The sequence below is a fragment of the Myxine glutinosa genome, unplaced genomic scaffold (assembly GCF_964187855.1).
Source record: "Myxine glutinosa unplaced genomic scaffold, kmMyxGlut1.1 SCAFFOLD_1105, whole genome shotgun sequence".
In the NCBI taxonomy this organism is placed as follows: domain Eukaryota; kingdom Metazoa; phylum Chordata; class Myxini; order Myxiniformes; family Myxinidae; genus Myxine; species Myxine glutinosa.
Window position 1 is genome coordinate 7,319 of NW_027617200.1, and position 20,182 is coordinate 27,500.

At 50.5% G+C, this 20,182-nt stretch overlaps 1 protein-coding gene across 2 annotated transcripts in view; it reads left to right on the forward strand.

Moving 5' to 3' along the window:
* Window positions 1-6,043: 6,043 nt before the first annotated feature.
* The window catches only part of LOC137431671 (kielin/chordin-like protein), a 121,273-nt gene continuing 107,134 nt past the window's right edge, over window positions 6,044-20,182 (forward strand). For both annotated transcript variants that reach the window (XM_078769089.1, XM_078769090.1), the window contains exon 1: window positions 6,044-6,127. In XM_078769089.1, coding sequence (XP_078625215.1) covers window positions 6,049-6,127 — 79 coding nt within the window. In that variant the 5' untranslated portion in view covers window positions 6,044-6,048. The remainder of the gene's footprint in view (window positions 6,128-20,182) is intronic.

Below are 20,182 nucleotides of genomic sequence, written 5' to 3' on the forward strand. Positions count from 1 at the left end.
GTACGATTTATGGGAAACGAACATTTATTGCAAAATGAGTTTCTTGTGACCTTCGAGTTAAAAATACGTTTAAGGACGCTGGATGGAGGATGGAGTGCAGGAGAGTTTAGGGAATGTAGAACAAAGGCACTATAGGAGATGGATATTTTTTTTGGGATGAATTGATTTGGTGAGCAAGTCGAAAGCAGCCTTTTAAAGAAGAAGAAGAAAAAGGTGTTATAAAATATGACGGAATACATAACTTGAGGGGAAAGTGTAAACATTGAAGGTTAATGAGTGAAAACTATCTGGGGAAATGGGGGAGAAACACGTGGTCGAAGAACGAACGAACGAATAAGAATGAATAAACGAATGAGAACAGAGAAGGAAATTTTTTTTTTTTTTTTTTTTTTTTGAGTTGAGATTTACACAAGGAAGGAGGCTATGGGTGAAAAGACTGGGAATACAGAGAACGAAAGTTATTGGATCACAAACGATGGACCACTGAGAGAAAAACAAAGCCTCAAGGTTGTACAGTGCACACTGTACAAGGCCTTGCTCGCGACACGGCAAACAGACGATCAATTTATGAAAGATAAACACCGAGAAACAACCAAAGTTGCACACAATAACTTCACACACCGAAAGATAAATACAGTTTCGACAAAATACAATTGTGAACAGACTTAACTTCGAAAAACGTGGAGACCGTGTGGAGCTTCGAAAATCCCTGCCGCCGTCTCCAAGATCTCGCGAGATCTCCCGATCTCGGTAGAAGACAGAAATGTCCTAGCTCTGTCTGTGCTTTGTCCCTTCTCTTAAAGAAGTTCTTGTCACTCAAGATTTTGGCCTCACTATCAGCCATGATATTTCCTGGGAAAACCACATTTCCAAGCTGGTCTCCAAAGCCAGTTGCCGACTGGGCATCCTCCGTCGTGCGAAGACCTTCCTTGGCACGTCTGAGCTCCTCACCACAGACTAAGCTTTCATCTGCAGTTTGATGGAATACTGCTCTCCCCTATGGGCTGGTGCTCCTGCCTCACAACTAGCTCGGCTTCATGCTGTAGAAAGCAAAGCATTCAGAATCATTGGAATCTCCCGCGATGAAGGTGACTCTGAGGGCCTTTCACTCACTCACCGCAGGCAGGTTGTTGGTCTTTCTGTCTTCTACCGACTCCTCTCTGTCCTAGCTCTGTCTGTGCTTTGTCCCTCAAATATTCCTGCAGGACGCACAAGAACTGCCAGCAACCTTTTCTGGTGAAATTGCCAAATCAAGACTCTGTGTTCACCTTTACTCTTTCCTTCCTCTTTTCTCCACCATCTGGAAGAAACTCCCTCACTCTATTCAATCCCACTCCTCCCTCCTTGTCTTTAAAACAGCTGTTCACCACCATCTCTTATCTTCCCCATCCAAAACCTTGATCTTTTCTACCCCTGTTAATACACCCCAAATCCACCTCTTTCAATCTTTGACTTCATTCCTGAAATTCCTCGTAGTGTCAATTTGCTGCTCCCCCCATCCCGTCCCTCCCTTCTCCCCAGACCTTTCCCTCCCACAGATCTCCTGATGTCCCTGTTCTCTACTGTTGTGCTTGTTTGCTCCCCTCTCTCTCCCCATCTTGTCTCCCCCTCCCTTTATTGTTTTATGTGTCGGTTTATGTTTTTTGTGTTTTATGTGCTAATGTGTGTTTAATGTGCTAGCTCTTACATGAGTGGTGTGAAAATGAATTGAGCAACAAAGACCTCTCAGAAGTAACGAGGCTTTAATGCAATCGACCTTGTGCATCTACAAAGAAAACATCATAAGCATTTCATTTATCTACAAGATACAAGGAATACATGGTAATACATTTGAATGAAGCAACTACCATTAAACAGCAAAAGCTCACCCAGCTCTCTCATAGAGTCATGACATCGTGTGATCTCCCATCATCCTCGCAGCAGACTACATCTCTAGAAGCAGATTACATATGCATCCTGCCCCTCACCATGGGGACTGCCCTCCTCAGCCAGGGATGTGTATTAAGCCAAACACTCGCATTAAGTAGACTTTTCATCACATTCTCTCCCTGTCTTAAGAATACCACTAATAGGAGTAGTCGTAACCGAAGCGGGTCGGTGGTTGACATAGCCGTCTGCCGCAAGTGCGATAAACACCATCAGTTCCATAGGCCCCAGAGCTCGGCATAGACCGTTCCCCATCGCCCGGCGATCCCCTATCAGAACCGGGCGATCCCGCAACCGGAGGCAAGGGAGACATGACTTCGTACGGTGACGCTGCCAGAGGCAAGGGAGACATGACTTCGTACGGTGACGCAGCGTCATCCCCCGTAGCCGCGGAGGGACCTGAGTCAGGCGTGGCGGGGGTAGTCGAATCAGCTTCTATTTCATCCATCTCCCCACAAGGTGCCAAGTGGCGCAGCGGAACCATAGTTTGTCTACCATCGGAAAGTCTAACGTGCGCGTACTGCCGATTCGCTTCGAGTATGTCAACCCGGTCAGCAAGCAGCTCGTATTTGCTGTGACGGACCATTCGTTTGAGGAGTGCAGGCCCGGGCTCGGCTAACCACGCAGGCAAGGGGTGGGCACTAGTACCTCTACATTGGTGCCGGAAGAGTCTATCATGGGCATAGAATTAGTGGTGGTGCACACCAGGGAGTGGATCGCATGCATAGCTTCTGGGAGCACCCTTTCCCACATGGTTGGGACTAGACCGCGGGTCAACAAGGCCATCATGACCGCCCTCCAGATAACACCGTTTTATTTTTTGATCCGTCCGTTCCCTCGGGGGTTATATGCGGTGGTATGACTGGAAGCGATGCCACATTTGAGGAGAAACTGCTTTAGTTCCCGAGACATAAAAGAAGTCCCCCGATCACTGTGTATGAAGGCAGGATATCCGAACATCAGGAAGAGCTGCCAGAAGCAACGAATCACTGTCTGGGCGGACGTGTCAGCACACGGAAAAGCGAATGGGAATCGAGAAAACTCATCCACTATAGTCAGCATGTAGCGATTTCCAGGCAGCGGCCCCTTTAAATCGATATTCAGCCGCTCCCATGGTTTCCCAGCGTGTATGAGAGTACCCACGGCCGGCTGGTAGAAGCTCGGCTTTAGTTCTGCGCAAACCCTACACGTCTTGCATAAATGGCGTATCTCCTCCACGGAGAAAGGTAGGTTTTTACTTCTAACGAAGTGCACCATACACATCACGCCAGGGTGGCAGAGTGACGCGTGGATATCACGCAGATCGGTGACGGTCATTCCAGCACAGACCGGTCTAGAGAGCGCATCGGCAGCGAGGTTGAGCATACCCGGCCTGTACTTAATTATAAAGTGGTAATCAGCCAGTTCTATGGGCCAACGAGCAATCTTCTCGTTCTTGATCTTTTGAGTATGCTTCCTGCCATACATGAACGCAACAGCTTGTTGGTCGGTTATGACAATAAAGCGACATCCAAGAATAAATGCGTCCAGCGACGGATCGACTCTATCACTGCGTATGCTTCTTTCTCGACGGAAAAATGGCATCTTTCACTATCAGTTAAAGTCCGTGAGAAGAAGGCCACGGGCAGGCCTCCCTGGCTTTGTGTCGATGCGATTGCACAATTGGACGCATCTGTCTCTATTATAAAAGGAATTGTCTCATCGATTGAAGTCACAACCGAGTTGGCGACATCCTGCTTTAGTTGTTGGAATGCCGTCAGCGCGGCCAAGGGCAAGGGAAATTGTTTACATTCTACAAGCGGCCTTATTTTCTCTCAGAAGTGATGGAACCACATGCTGTAATGAGCAGGTAATCCCATTGTTCTGCGGAGCATCGCACGGTCGACTGGAGGGGCAAAGTCGAGGAGGGGCTGGAGGCACGCAGGATCGGGCCGTATCTCACCCACAGAAACCGTGTAACCCAACAGATTAGCGGTTCCCACAGAATAGCTGCATTTTGATTCGTTGAAGGTTAATCGGTATTTACGAGCGACATCCAAGAACCGACGCAAGTTCACATTGTGGTCTGTTTGAGGCCGCAAACGGTCATGTTATCAACGTAAACAAAGACATCTTTCACTTGTTCTTTTGCCAAAATCTCATCGATCGCTCTCTGGAAACAAGTTACTCCGTTAGTAACTCCGAATGGGATCCTGCTGAATTGATACAACCGCTGGCCTGACTCGAAAGCTGTGTAAGGTCGGTCGGCAGCTCGTATCGGAATCTGATGATATGCGTTTTTGAGGTCTGGGTCGCCGCGATCGTGCATACGAGTCGTGTCGTGTGCAGTCGCACCAGCAGCCGTGAAGGGTCGACCATAAGTGTCGGATATTGCTTGGGCCGATTGGAGCACCCGAGCCTGGTCGAAGGCTTCCTGGTAAGTCAGTGTTTCCTTCTCTAACAAGCGCTGCCTGATGGTAGATGATTGCAGCCCCGTGATAAAGGCATCGCGGAGCAGGTCGTCCGTGTACTGCAAGGCCGTACGATCTTCAATAGCGCAATCCTCAGACAACTTCCATAGAGCCTGGCCGCCGGACTGATGTAGCATGTCAGAGCCATCCTGGTGGCGCGTGGCCAGCACGTGCTGGGTGTAAATCGTCGAGCGTGGTTTTATTAAAAGAGCCTTCAAGATAGTGATTGCTTTGGCGTACGTCGGGCTTTGAGCGATGTAGCCGTAGATCACATGGGATACATTGCTCGTTAGTACGCCATATCTCTGCTCATACGTGATGTTCGGGACCAGCGCCATAAAAAGGCGTGAAGAGTTCAGCCAGTGTGTGAGCTGCTGAGCTGTGTCAGGTGCGTTCGGATCTCCCGCAAACCAAACCATTAAATTGATGTGAAAATGAATTGAGCAACAAAGACCTCTCAGAAGTAACGAGGCTTTAATGCAATCGACCTGGTGCATCTTCAAATAAAACATCATTTAAGCATTTCATTAGTCTACAAGATACAAGGAATACATGGTAATGCATTTGAATGAAGCAACTACCATTAAACAGCAAAAGCTCACCCAGCTCTCTCATAGAGTCATGACATCGTGTGATCTCCCATCATCCTCGCAGCAGACTACATCTCTAGAAGCAGATTACATATGCATCCCGCCCCTCACCACGGGGACTGCCCTCCTCAGCCAGGGATGTGTATTAAGCCAAACACTCGCATTAAGTGGACTTTTCATCACAATGAGCCTCGATGATGTATACAAAAGAAAAGAAAAAAAGTGTAGTGTGCCAGCACCACTCGATATGGGGCTCTTTATGGCTCCGTTCAAAGCACAAATGGAGTTGATGAGAGAAAGAATGAGCGGTGGAATGCAATTGATGGGCACTAGAATGGACATGATGAGCAGGGAAATCAAACTTGAGATGGGCGAAGCGATGCGCAAGGAAATGGCGGCTGTTCGGGAAGAGGTAAGGGGGTGTAGGATCGGTGTCCGGAAAAAAAGTTGAAACAGAGCAAGGCCGGATTGGCGGGAGAGATAGAGGATGTAAAGAAGGTGGAAGGACTCAGGAATGGGGTGGAAGGATTTATGGTAGGACAGAATGAATTAAAACAAGCACACTCAGGAAAATACTGACGCAATAAAATAATTTTTAGAATGTCCAGAGTGAAATCAAGGGGGAACTGGGAAATGCAAAGAGGAAGTGTAGAACATGACATAATGAGACAAAGATGATGAAAGATGAGCGAAGTAATGGAGGTTAAGGAATGGGTGATGAGTGAACACACAAACATAATGGAAATGGATAAGATGGCGTTAGAGGGGGAACTTGTGGGGGTGCACTGGGAAATAACGAGGGTAACAGAGGAGGTGCAAGAGGTTAAAATCGAAGTAAACATAATTACGGAGAAACAAATGCAGCTCCATGTGTGTTTGGTTCCGTGTTTTGTGAACACCGTGTGTCTTGAGATGTCGGGATCATGTGAGATTGCGGGACAGAATGCCACAGCACATGGTGTGACGAATTAAGCAGTTATCTTACAAATGGGATGTCAAATGTGCCCCATTTTGCTTGGGGGGGTCAGAATACTGTCAGTCCGCCTTTCAAATGTGAAAAAATGAATTTAACAGACACTTTGATGCAGACCTGGGATGTACGACGTACGACGTCAAGACGTACTCTGCATGATGTCAAGGCGTACTCTGCCATGAAGTCAGGTAATATGGTACAGTAAGAGCGAGCATGTTTTTCATTGTACTCACACCTGTTTCTAAAGCAATAGGTTGTTTTTCGTGAATCGGGTGCAATTTTGAAGGTATGTTTTTTGTCATTGTGAGTTTGGAAGCAAAATAAATTCAATTACACGCGATTTCCGAACCGTTCGCCGTAGTATCATTTTTTATAAATTACCGAGCCAAATGTTTCTCCCCGCCACACGACAACTGCAAGCTGTTTATAAAGAATAATGTCAATGTACATCTCCTTGAAACGTCGATAATGCAACGTTGTTTTTAAATTTGTGATTGAAATTCGTTCTAAACAAGGGTGAAAGCTACTCAATGTTTGTGGGTTGTATAGAGCACAGTACAACTGTAATCGGTCTTCGAAACTGTACACTGTATCCAATCTGCCGATACAGATTACTGAAAAAGGGCCGATATCTGCTTGTTCTGTTTTCTGGTTCCGATATCGACCCATCACTCATATATATATATATATATATATATATATATAGATATATATATATACATACATATATATATACTACACTACTGGTCAAAAGTTTTAGAACACCTCAATTTTTCAAGTTTTTATTGAAATTTACGCAGTTTAATGTCTCAATGTACTCTGAATTTAAGCATAGAACAAATAAACAATTGGAGATAAAAAAAAGAAATCATTGAATCATTTTGTTTAACAAAATTTAATTTAAAATTTTTGACTCAGCAAAGTAGACACCTTTTGCAGATATAACCGCCGAACACATTCGTGGCATTCTTTCTACAATGGCAATCAAATATTGTTCGGGAAGTTCTTCCCAACACTTGCAGAAGTTCCCACAAATGTGTTGCACTTGTAGGTTGCTTTGCTTTCACCCTACTGTCCAGTTCATCCCAAACCAGCTCGATGGGGTTTAAGTCTGGAGACTGTGCTGGCCATTCCATGATTTGAAGCCTACAGTCTTGATCTTTTCCTCAAAGGTAGTTTTGACATAGCCTGGAGGTGTGTTTAGGGTCATTAACTTGCTGTAGGATGAACCCCTGACCAACGAGGCGTATACCAGAGGGTATTGCACGGCGCTGCAAAATGCTGTGGTAGCCATTTTGGTTCAGGGTGCCAGTCACTCTGTGCAAGTCGCCGACTCTGGATCCAGCAAAAGAGCCCCAGACCATCATGCTTCCTCCTCCATGTTTGACAGTTGGTGTCACACACTGAGGAACCATCCTTTCGCCGACTCGACGGCGTACAAAAACCCTTCGTGATGAACCAAAGATTTCAAATTTTGATTCATCGGTCCATAAGACCTTCTTCCAGTCTTCAGTAGTCCACTGCCGGTGCTTCATGGCCCAGGCAAGCCTCTTTTTCTTATTTTGCCATCTTAGCAATGGCTTTCTTACTGCCACTCGACCTGTCAAACCTGCAGCTCGAAGTCTTTTCTTCACAGTTGAAACTGAGACTTGCTTACTTCGACCAGTGTTAAGCTGTGCCTGAAGCTGTTGTCCTGTGAGCCGCCTATCACACAAGCTGTTGACTCTCAGAAACTTGTCTTCTGATTCTGTTGTGGCTTTGGGACTGCCAGACCTCTTCCTGTCAGAGTTTCCTCCAGTTTCCAAGTGCCTTTTGATGGTGTAGGAAACTGTACTCACTGACACCTTGGCTTTCTTTGCAATTTCTCTGAAGGAAAAAAACAACAAAAAAAAACCACCTTTAGAGGCCATTTTCCCCCGCAAGCGGGGGTTGGCCTTTTTCGGGAACCGTGGTTGTTGTTGTTTATCGGTCCCCTTTTTGAAGCAATGTTTTATGGCCGGATGCCCTTCCTGACGCCAACCCTTTTTGCCGCCTTTAACGACGAACAGGGAATTACCAGTGAACTGGTACTCAATTAGCCGACCTCGGAAGGATGACAGGCTGAGTCAACCCCCCTGGCGTTAATTCGGCGATCGACCGGGTTTCGAACCCAGGATCCTAGGATCCTAAGCTGACTCCCTAGCCGCTAGCCCAACACCAGGGTTGGGACACCTTTCTAAAGGAAAGACCTACACTTTTAAGGGTTATAATGGTCTGTCTCTCTTCCTTTGTTAATCCCCTTTTTCTCGCCATTGTGATAGCAATATACTACTTCCTGCAGTGCAATATTGTCCAAATTATGCTTCAGAGGGTGTAATAACAGTCTGTTCCAATACTGCTTTCATACAGACAGGAGGTTTGTAATCAAGTAATCAGCAGAGGTTGGGACACCAGTAGGAATTGTTTGCATCAACTTTCAAGGCTTAATTTACTTACATTGCTGCAGAACAGCTGTAAGTTGTTAACCCATTGCTTGTTCCCTGAAGAAGGCCTTTTTTTTACATTACAACTGTGCAATTTACATTATTTTCCTGTTTTTGCTAACCTAAACCTTTTTCTTTTCTTTTTTTACCGCGAGCAGTTTACTGCTCACCTTTGTACCATTTCAGGTTATTCACTGGACATTAAACTGCATAAATTTCAATAAAAACTGGAAAAATTGAAGTGTTCTAAAACTTTTGACTGGTAGTGTATATACACAGTGTATATGTGTGTGTGTATATATATATATATATATATATATATATATATATATATATATATATATATACAGTATATATATATATATATATATATATATTGTTGCGAATATGGAATTTGGCCTCCATATCCGCTTGTAAATATTCCCCTATTTTCTCCAATACTCCCCAACTTTCCCCAATCCCCCATTCCCTAGTCCCATTGCATGTAAATAACAATCAGTAGAGCCGACCTTCCCCTTATTCCCCCATTAAATGTCGTGCCCAGGTCCACCGCACCACACGTAGACAACTTTCGGACATCTTCCTAGTTATTCTTATTCTATGTCAGTTAAGGCCTCGTCTCCATTAATTATGACTCTTCGTTGCACCAGAATGTGATTATATGGCATCAGTAGTGAGTTTAGGACCTTTCCCATACCTCCTTCCATCTTCTTCCCCAACAATTACAACAACAACAGAGGAGATGGCGGCGGAGCGGGGGAGGATGCGTCCTCACACCGGCTCGATTAGCTCCAGACCATGCGCTCCACGGGGTTACCACGAAGGGGCTCCTTGTCAGCTCCTCGTCAAGGGCGGAGCCTGGTAAACCCCCCGCACGCACCCAATGAGAAGCAACGTGCCGATTCCACGAGGCGGAGCTAACGAGCCGAGGGCGTGTCACTCCCCGCCGGATATATGCGGCCCCGCGCCGGATGTGACGTGAGATGCGCCCCGAGCTGGAGAAAGAAGGACCTGCGAGCGCTGAGAGAGAAAGGCCCGCCTGTGAAAGAACGTCCCCTCCGAGCGCTGTGAAACCTCCCGCATCTCTGGACCGGACCGGGTCGATTCTAACCTTTGAGCACAGGTGCACCTGGAGCCATCGACAACCGCTTTCCTGCCATCAACCCCCGTGTGAGTCAGCTTTGTCCCGTTTATCTGTCGTCTGTTGGGAATAATATAAGATTGTGTCTAAGTGCCTGTCTTCCTATGATTATACCTCTAGCCCCTGTAATCTGACCTTTCCGTACGAATATAATCTCCTCCGGAGGTCTTGAGAATTGAAACATTGGTGTCGTATTGTGTTATTGTAATCCAGCCGGGTGTCTTCTTTTTCTTATTGAGCCAGCATCGCGCGACTAGTCAACGTTCGGGCACAATCGGGTAACTTGTGCAGACGTGGTCATACCATAAAACCGCTCGGTAAATAACATCCAAGCCACGTCTGTAACAATTGGTGTCGAGGAGTGGAATTCGAACCCGGGACTAAATTAGTTAGGCCCAAATTTTGGGAGGGAAAATCGAGCCGGAGCGCGTACGGCGCTCGACCGAATCGATTCGGAGCGCGGTCCCGCGGTTACTGCGCTCGACGAAATTATAACGAAAAAAAAAAAAAATTTGGATTTGTTTTACGAAACTCGAATTTTGCAAGTCGCGCTATGGCGGATCAAGACGGCTGGGGTCCGGTAGGGGAGAGTGAAGCAGGGTCGGTCCAGGACCAAATTGAGGGACATGAGGGACATGAGGAGAGCGAAACAGCGGGGGTAGCAGACGCGCGAAATGGCGCCTCGCACATAGCTACGGCGGTCGCACCCGCTGCACAAGTGGGAGGGATGGCCCAGATGCAGGTCCTCATGGAGCAATTTATGGCGCAAATGCAGGCGTCCCTCAAACTGCAGAGTAACCAATTGGGGAACCGGATGGATGCTCAGAGTGAGCAAATGAGGGTTGATAGTGGGCGAATGGAGGGCCAAATGGGGGTAATGGGAAACCAAATGGGGGTAATGAGGGACGAAGCGAGGGGTACCAGTGAGAAGTTAGACAATAATTTTGAGGGGTTAGACAACGGGATAAAAGAAGTGAAAAATGGGTTAACGGGGGTAGAAAACAGAATGGCCGCTCAAGAGAATCAAATGGAAGGGATGCAAAAGGGGTTAGAGGGGGTAGAAAACAGAATGGCCGCTCAAGAGAATCAAATGGAAGGGATGCAAAAGGGGTTAGAGGGGGTAGAAAATAGAATGGCTGCCCAGGAGAATCAGATAGAGGGAGTGAAAAATGGGTTAGAGGGGTTAGAAAACAGTATGGAAGGCAAATTGAGGGACATGAGGGACCAAGCGGAAAGGGAAGTTAAACAAATGGAGCAGCAGATAGAGGGGGTCAGAATGGGGGTAGAAACCAAACTGGATGCTCACAGGGAGGAAATGGAGCAGATGAGGGTGGCATCTGGGCAGGAGATGCAAGTGATGGGAGAGGAGATCAGAAGAGGAGTGAGTGAGGAGGTCGGAGGAGTGCGCGAGGAGGTGAGGCACTGTAAGGAGCGCATGGAGAAAGAGGTGAGAAAGGGGACTGTAAAATTGCAAGGTGGTATAGAGGAGTTGACGCTGGGAGTAGAACAACTGACAGTGGGACAAAAGGAGTTGGGGGACCAGGTAAAGAAGAACACAGCGGTAATAGAGGGTTTAAAATCGACACAGAAGGAGATGAAAAAGGACGTAGGGGTAATTAAAAAAGAGTGTCAGACGGTACATGAGGACCTGACGAGGAAAATGGACAAGGTGGTAGAGGTAATGGAGGTTAAAGAGCGGGAGGTGCGGGAGCACATAGAAAAAAATAAAGTGGAGTTAGAGGAAGAACTTAAAGGGGCGCACGAAGAGATGAAGGAGATGAAGCAAAAATTAGAAGAAGTGGAAGAAGGGGTGAGCGAAATTAAAAAGCGACGGAGAGAGGATAAGAAAGAGATAAAAGAAGAGGTAAAAGAATTGGTCCAGAGTCTGTGTTCGGATCGTGATGATGTGCTCATTAACCGGATGAGGGATTCGCAGGTGATGGAGGAGAAGCGAAGAGAAAGAGGACCCGGTGTAAGTGGTGACCAATATGGTCGTGCGTATGATGCGCCAGGTGATTTAATAAGCTTGGGGGTCGAGATAGACCCGGATGTTCGTGAGAGGCCAAGAGTGAGGTGTATGGCTGGTCCGGAGGGTATGGAACGAGAGGTGCGAGGTGTGGGTGAGCAAGGTTGTGGTGGTGGTGGTATGGAATGGGTAGCGGGTTGCGGAGGTGTGACCCATGCATCGACACCAACAGGGGTAGTTGTTGGAGGGACCGGGGAGGCACGAGAGCCCCTTGGGGGTAGTGTACTGTGGGGGCCCGGCCGGTTCGGCCCCGCGCTGACCCCGCAAGGGGCGACGCACGGGGTCCGGCAGGCGGGCAACGACTCACATACGAGGTGGTCCCACAAGGTCCCACTCGCGCCGTATGACGGCAAGAGTGATCTACGCGCGTACCTGGCGCAGTTCGACTGTGTGTGTAAGGGCAACGGTTGGGGTGAGGACGAAGGTGGAGTACACCTGGTGGCCGCATTGCGCGGCGCGGCGGCGGAGGTGCTGACGGCATTACCAGCGGGTGCTCTCACCCTGCCAGCCCTCCGCGACGCCCTAATTAATCGATTCGGCATAGAACAGCAGAGCGAGCTTGTTAAAGCTCAGCTCGCGCTGCGAAAACGCAAGCCTCAGGAAGCCATCGGGGAACTTGCCCACGACATTCGCCGCGCAGTGGGGATCGCACATGCTAGCATGGCAGCGGATTCCCGGGAAAGCCTGGCGCTGGACCATTTTATCCAGGCCCTCCCGGATATTGAGCTCCGGCAACAGCTCGCCATGTGGCGCCCGCAGACTCTGAGCCAGGCGGCTGACGCTGCGGCCCGTTGGGAAGCAGCGAGGCCCCTGGCCCGAGGGGGCGAGCGTCTCGCAATGGCGGTCCGCCAGGTGGGACCCCCGATGGAGGGCGGACCCCTTAGGGGACCCGCCCCCGACGTGGGTCCTGACCTGGCGGGCATGGTCCGGAGGCTGGTGGACCAGCGCCTGGCGGGACCTGGACCATGGCAGGCGGCCACGGAGGTGGCCCGCGGTGGACCACGAGCGGGTAATCCAATTCGGACCTACAGGGGGGGGAATTTGGAATTCCGGAGGCAAGCACCTTATCAGGTGAGGTGCTATACCTGCAACCGCCTGGGTCACCTGGCGCGGCACTGTCGAAACGCGCGCCGGGATGATCCCCGGCAGTTGAGGTCCTCAACTCCGCCCAGGGGGGAGCGGGTTAGCCGACCCCAGACACCCCCCCGCCAGACCCCGGGAAACTAGAAGGTGTCGGGCACGTAGGGCGGTGTTCGGCAGCAGAGGATGGAGGAGAGCCCTCATTGACGCGACAGGTCATTTATTGTGGCCAAATTGGAACCGGTAGCCTGACAATTAGATGCAAAATTGCCGGCGTGGGGGTAGACGCCGTAGTGGACACAGGAGCTAGCGCCACGATCATCAGCCCTGTGGTCATTGATTCGAGCGCAGGTGGCTGGGATAAGATCCAGCGCCTGCAAAATTATAGTTTGCAGCTTGCTACCGGGGTAACGGCCCCGATCATAGGGCGTGGTTCTGTGACCCTCAAGTTAGGGTCGGTAAGGAGGGAGATAGATGTTTGGGTGGCGGAGGTGTGCGACCCATGTTTAATAGGGTTGGACCTGTTGACTGCCAGCGGTTGTAAAATCGACTTGTGCCGGGGGATCCTGCAGGTGGGAGTAGAAGAGCTGCCGTTAGGGGGAGTGAGCACGGCCGAGAGAGCGGAGCTGGAGGCTTCCGAGGCCGTGACCATCCCCCCAAGGGCCGAGGCGATAGTGCCGGCCCGGTGGGCAGCTCGCCCAACATGGCAGGAGTCCTGCGGCCTGGTCGAACCGGTGGCAGCGCAGTCCATACCGGGTTTAATCGTGGGCCGCACCCTTGTAAAAACGGACGGACCGGTAGTGGCCGTCCGAGTAGTAAATGTGAGTACAGAACCACGCACTATAGTAAGGGGCACGAGGGTAGCTGGCTGCACCCCAGTTGAGGAAGTCGCGACAGTGAGGGGCGAGAACGTCCAGCCGAGCCGACCCCGGGGGGAGCCTTCAATAACAAGTAGGAATTGGCCCGATCCCATTTGCGAGATGGTAAATCGTAGTAGCGTAGAGTTGGGAGGTACCCAGAGGGAGGCCTTACACAAACTGGTTGGGTCCCATTTGGACCTCTTCTCCCTGTCCACCGAGGATATTGGACGTACGGGCCTGGTGAAACATCAGATCCACACCGGTGAGGCCCGGCCTATTCGTCAGGCCGCCCGACGGCTCCCTTGGAGCAAGAGGGCGGAAGCTGACGAGCAGGTTGCAAAAATGCTCGACGCAGGTGTGATCGAGCCCTCGGGAAGTCCTTGGATGTCACCTGTTGTGCTGGTCAAAAAGAAGGATGGGACCACGCGGTTCTGCGTGGACTATCGCCAGCTAAACAATGTGACACTCAAGGACTCATATCCCCTGCCAAGGATTGATGACACCCTCGATGCCGTTGCGGGCTCAAATTGGTTCACAACTTTGGACCTCAAGAGTGGGTATTGGCAGGTGGAGATGGATAGGGCAGGGAAGGAGAAAACGGCATTTTCCACAGGCAAGGGACTGTATCAGTTTACTGTGATGCCGTTTGGTTTGTGTAACGCCCCCGCCACCTTTGAGAGATTGATGGAGCATGTACTAGGCGGCATGCCATGGCAATCATGCCTGGTGTACCTGGATGACGTCCTGGTACATGCCCAAACGTTCCCCCAGGCACTAGCTAATTTGGACCAGGTGTTCGGGTGCCTCAGACAGGCAGGGTTGAAGCTGAACCCGAGTAAGTGCACTTTGTTTGCAAGAGAGGTGGCCTATCTAGGTCACGTGATTGGCCGCGAGGGGGTAAAAACAGACCCAGACAAAATTAAAGCGGTAGAGGAGTGGCCCGCACCACGTACCATCAAAGAGGTGCGGGGATTTTTGGGACTCTGCTCCTACTACCGGCGCTTTGTGGCGAAATTTGCGGAGTTGGCCCGTCCCCTCCACCGGCTTACGGAGAAGGGGACGCGATTTAATTGGACACGGGAGTGCCACGAGGCCTTCCAAAAATTGAAGGGGTGTCTAACATCCGCACCCCTTCTAGCTTACCCCACTGGTGACGGGACATTTACCCTGGACACGGATGCGAGCCAGGAAGGATTGGGCGCAGTTTTGTCTCAGACACAGGAGGGCGTGGAGAGAGTGATTGGTTATTATAGTCGGGCCTTAAGTAGGCCCGAGAGAAATTATTGCGTCACTCGCAAAGAGTTATTGGCTATGCTGGCTGCCATGAACCATTTCCACCCGTACTTGTACGGGCGGAAATTTTTGGTTAGAACTGACCATTCCTCCTTGCAATGGCTCCTTCGGTTCAAGGAACCGGAGGGCCAAATTGCAAGGTGGTTGGAAAAGTTGCAGCAGTACGATTTTGATGTGGCCCATAGGGCCGGGAAGGCCCATGGTAATGCGGACGCACTCTCTCGGCGTCCTTGTCTGGGGGAAAACTGTAAATTTTGTGCGAGACACGAGGAGAGGGAGCAATTGGGCGATTCCGCCCCGATTCTCGTCGTCCGGGCAACCCGGGTGAGAGGGCCAATTTTGCCACTAACCGCGGACGAGGAATTTGGAGAGTTGGCTTGGAGCACGGCCCAGCAGGAGGATCCTGTTCTGGGGCCGGTGGTCCAATGGGTCAAATTGGGGCAAAGACCAAAGGGGGAAGAGGTCACCCCCCTCGGGGCACAAACAAAGGCATATTGGGCTCAGTGGCAGACCCTGGAATTGAAAGGCAACATCTTGTATCGCAAGTGGGTGGAGGTTCCCTCTGATCGAACTTCCTGGCTGGTGATAGTCCCTGACAAATTCAAGAACGTCATATTGCAACAGGTGCATGGTACCCGCTCCGGCGGCCATTTGGGCAGGACAAAGACAATATCTCGGGTCCGCCGGAGGTTCTATTGGGTGAATATGGGGCGCGACATACAGGACTGGTGTCGGAGATGCGACGCCTGTTCTGCCAAAAAGGGACCAGCACGGAGGATGAGGGCCCCCCTTCAATTACATCAGGTGGGGGCCCCCCTTGAGCGGGTGGCTATGGATATTCTAGGACCGCTGCCCCGCACCCGCCAAGGTAATAAGTATATCCTCGTTGTAATGGACTATTTCACCAAGTGGCCGGAGGCCTACGCCCTCCCCAACCAAGAAGCAGGGGTGGTAGCGCAGGCCTTCGTGGAAGGATTTGTGTGCCGGCATGGGATTCCACAGGAGTTGCACACCGACCAGGGACGAAATTTTGAGAGCAAATTGCTAAAAGATGTGTGCAGTCTCCTGTCAATTCGGAAAACCAGAACAACGCCTTTAAGACCTCAATCTGACGGGATGGTGGAAAGATTCAATCGAACTCTAATCCAACAACTGGCACTGTTCACCACCACCCGTCAGGATGACTGGGACGAACATCTCCCTTACTTGCTCATGGCCTACCGAACCAGCCAGCACGGGGCCACCGCATGCAGTCCAGCGTTGCTTATGTATGGGCGGGAGTTACGGGCTCCCGCCGACTTGCTATGCGGTCCCGTGCCAGACACAGTGGTTAACCCGCCGAGGGAGGGGTACGCACGTCACCTAGAGGAAGGCATGGAGCTAGTCCATGCCTTCGCCCGCCGCCAACTCCATCTGGCGGGGGAAAAGATGAAGCGCAGGTACGACGACCGGAGCCAGGGGAGTCAATACGCTCCGGGGATGAAGATTTGGTTCTTTAATCCCCGGAGGCGAAAGGGAAGGTGCCCAAAACTCACCTCCCCCTGGCAAGGCCCAGGAGTCGTCCTGTCGCAAATCTGTGACGTGGTCATTAAGATCAAAATGGGGCCACGAGCCCTCCCTCGGATCGTCCACGCCGACCGGATAAGACCTTACACCGGCGAGCAGGCGCCCCCGTGGATTGCCTCGGCTTTAGATGCCGAGGCGGGACCCAGTACCTCTGAATAAGGGGGGCTTATTAGTGCCAGAGGACTGGGGGATTGAGGAGCGATAGGCCCGGTGGGAGAGGGTGGCATCCCTGCCACCTTTCCCATGGTGGGGCAAAGGAGCAATAGTTTATGGGGTGTATGGCAGTGAAAACTAGCCCGGGAGGGTTAGGATATAATGATAGGGATCTAGCGAAGATGACATTAGGTAACGTTAAGGTTAGTTAGTGACTGATACCTGTAGTGGGGACGCAGGTAGATTAGTGTGGATGATAATGACGTGGGAGCGCAATAGTTTAAAGGGACGACTGGGAAGCGCAAGTTTCAGAAGGGAGTAGTTAGCTGAGATGATGCCGTGTGTGTGAGAATTGAACAGGTGTGATTGCACAGGTGTGCAACTGGACAGGTGTGTGGAGCAGTGTATGAGTAGTGAGTGTTGTGGATCAGCGCGAATGCGCTTGGGGAGAGAAGGGTGCAGGTGGCACCAGGTGTGAGAGCACAGGTGTGCAAGTACAGGTGTGTGGAGAGAGTTGGAGTGAGTGGTACGGAGTGGTGTGCATGGTGCGAAGGTGTGGATGGGGGAAGAGTGGACCCCCATCACGGATACCCGGGGCGGGTAGTGTAAGTGTTAGGTAGAGGGTGCAGGTAAATTGTGGTTGGATATTGGCATTTGTGGTGCGGTTGCAGAATGGTGTTGTGAATGGGTGCATTAGTGTTGTGGAAATGGCTGGGCGTGTAGCCTGTTAGTGTGTGTAGTTGGTTGGGCACTCCACCACTGTGAGGATGTCGGCCAGGTGAGGCCGCAGGTGGGCTCTGGGAGCCGGTAGTTGTGAGTGGGTGCCTGAGGATCCCGGGTGTGGATCGGGCAGCCCAGTGCCAGAGAGGGCACGGAGTGGGGAGAGAGCCAGAGGGCCTTCCCCTGGTAGTTAGGTTAGGGTAAGGAGCAGGTAAGCTCGGAGGCAACTGCAGTGGTGGAGGTGTGCAGGTGGGTAGACCCACTGGGAGAGGTACACGTCGCAGCCCAGAAATTGTACGAGGGCACCGGGAGATGAATCGGGGGAGTGAGACCCCAAATTGAAGAGCACCACAGTTTGGCCAATGGGAATTGGTTTTAGAACCCATAGTGTAAGAGGGCCAATGGTTTGGCCGGAGAAAGACCCCGGGTAGTGTAAAGTTGTTAAAGTCATTTAGGAGATAGTTAGGATTGATGAACCTGTCGCACCATACGCAGCCACTTGCCTGTGGTGATGATGATGACTCCACACCTGTGTTTTCTTTGTTTTGTGCAGGAAAAGAGATTGCTGTGAGGATTTGTGAGACGCATCACGACGTGGATGAGACATTGGGGTGATTCCATCTCTCCCTCCCTAGGAGGGACTGATGATGAATTGGTAATGGCAAATTTTGATGTTGAGTTGAAAATGGCAAATTTTGAGGAGAGTTGAAAATGGCAAATTTGATTGGTTAGGAGGGAGAGAAGACGAATTTGGTTTATGGGAGGAACGGGGAAGACAGTAGGGATGTTTGTTGATTTGTAAAGTAGATGTTTATGGGTAGTGTTGTGTTGTGTGGATACAGTAAGGGGTAAGGGAGGGGCCATGTAGGTTACCTGGTGGGGGGGGGGGCGTACGATAGGAACGTACCTGTCTCACCTGGTTCCCATGTGCCCCCAGTGTGCATCACCTTACATTGCGTGCACTTTTGCGCCCTTACCACCTTACTCACTTGTTTCTTCTTTTGTCTCCCACCTCCGAGGATCTGGCTTTGGGGTAGAGAGAGAGGAGAGAGAGGTGCTGGCTGCGCAGTTGTGGGCCTGCACTTTCGCTGTTTGCTGCCGGGATCGATACACCATATGGACCGCAATGTTTGTGGCCACCCACAATGGACCGCAGTTCGTTTGCGGCCAAGCACCACCCGGGGATGGACCTATGGATCAACGTGGCACCTATGCCATACAGGTGAACCACTAATAGTTAACACCACCAAGTGCACCACAAGAAGAGCAAGAGACACCTGCAGGGTTAGGGGTTGTCGAATTTATTTTTATTCCAATGAACAATGGTGACTGCACCGATTGGTGGTGGGGTGGTGCTTTTGATGCTGGGACGGGGTGCTCTGCACGTTATTAAAGGCCGTCGGCCACAGAGCACTCGTGGGTTGGTGTATCGATGTTGGCAAGCGCGCTCTCTCTATGCATAACATCTGCATGTGTTCCTCCAAAGACAGGTCCTGGATCGTAGTGTAGATATCAGCGTAATCTTGTAAATAATGCTCCCTACCGGCTGTATGTTTAGTTTGAGGATTCTTTCCGGATTCGGTTATCCTGTGGGTGTGTTTCTGTGAGGAGAAGGGTGCAACGTCGCAGGGGGACATATTTACTCATTTGTGAATATCTGTAAAACTGTCGCACTCAGGGTAGAGTTAATGGTAGAGGGAACTACATTGCGTGCCACACTAAAGTAGGTAAAAATTTATCGGGTCGGGACGCCCCGAGGGTAGAGAAGGGTGCAATGTTGCGAATATGGAATTTGGCCTCCATATCCGCTTGTAAATATTCCCCTATTTTCTCCAATACTCCCCAACTTTCCCCAATCCCCCATTCCCTAGTCCCATTGCATGTAAATAACAATCAGTAGAGCCGACCTTCCCCTTATTCCCCCATTAAATGTCGTGCCCAGGTCCACCGCACCACACGTAGACAACTTTCGGACATCTTCCTAGTTATTCTTATTCTATGTCAGTTAAGGCCTCGTCTCCATTAATTATGACTCTTCGTTGCACCAGAATGTGATTATATGGCATCAGTAGTGAGTTTAGGACCTTTCCCATACCTCCTTCCATCTTCTTCCCCAACAATTACAACAACAACAGAGGAGATGGCGGCGGAGCGGGGGAGGATGCGTCCTCACACCGGCTCGATTAGCTCCAGACCATGCGCTCCACGGGGTTACCACGAAGGGGCTCCTTGTCAGCTCCTCGTCAAGGGCGGAGCCTGGTAAACCCCCCGCACGCACCCAATGAGAAGCAACGTGCCGATTCCACGAGGCGGAGCTAACGAGCCGAGGGCGTGTCACTCCCCGCCGGATATACGCGGCCCCGCGCCGGATGTGACGTGAGATGCGCCCCGAGCTGGAGAAAGAAGGACCTGCGAGCGCTGAGAGAGAAAGGCCCGCCTGTGAAAGAACGTCCCCTCCGAGCGCTGTGAAACCTCCCGCATCTCTGGACCGGACCGGGTCGATTCTAACCTTTGAGCACAGGTGCACCTGGAGCCATCGACAACCGCTTTCCTGCCATCAACCCCCGTGTGAGTCAGCTTTGTCCCGTTTATCTGTCGTCTGTTGGGAATAATATAAGATTGTGTCTAAGTGCCTGTCTTCCTATGATTATACCTCTAGCCCCTGTAATCTGACCTTTCCGTACGAATATAATCTCCTCCGGAGGTCTTGAGAATTGAAACATTGGTGTCGTATTGTGTTATTGTAATCCAGCCGGGTGTCTTCTTTTTCTTATTGAGCCAGCATCGCGCGACTAGTCAACGTTCGGGCACAATCGGGTAACTTGTGCAGACGTGGTCATACCATAAAACCGCTCGGTAAATAACATCCAAGCCACGTCTGTAACAATATATATATATATATATATATATATATATATACAGTAGTGACCCCTAATTCCGAA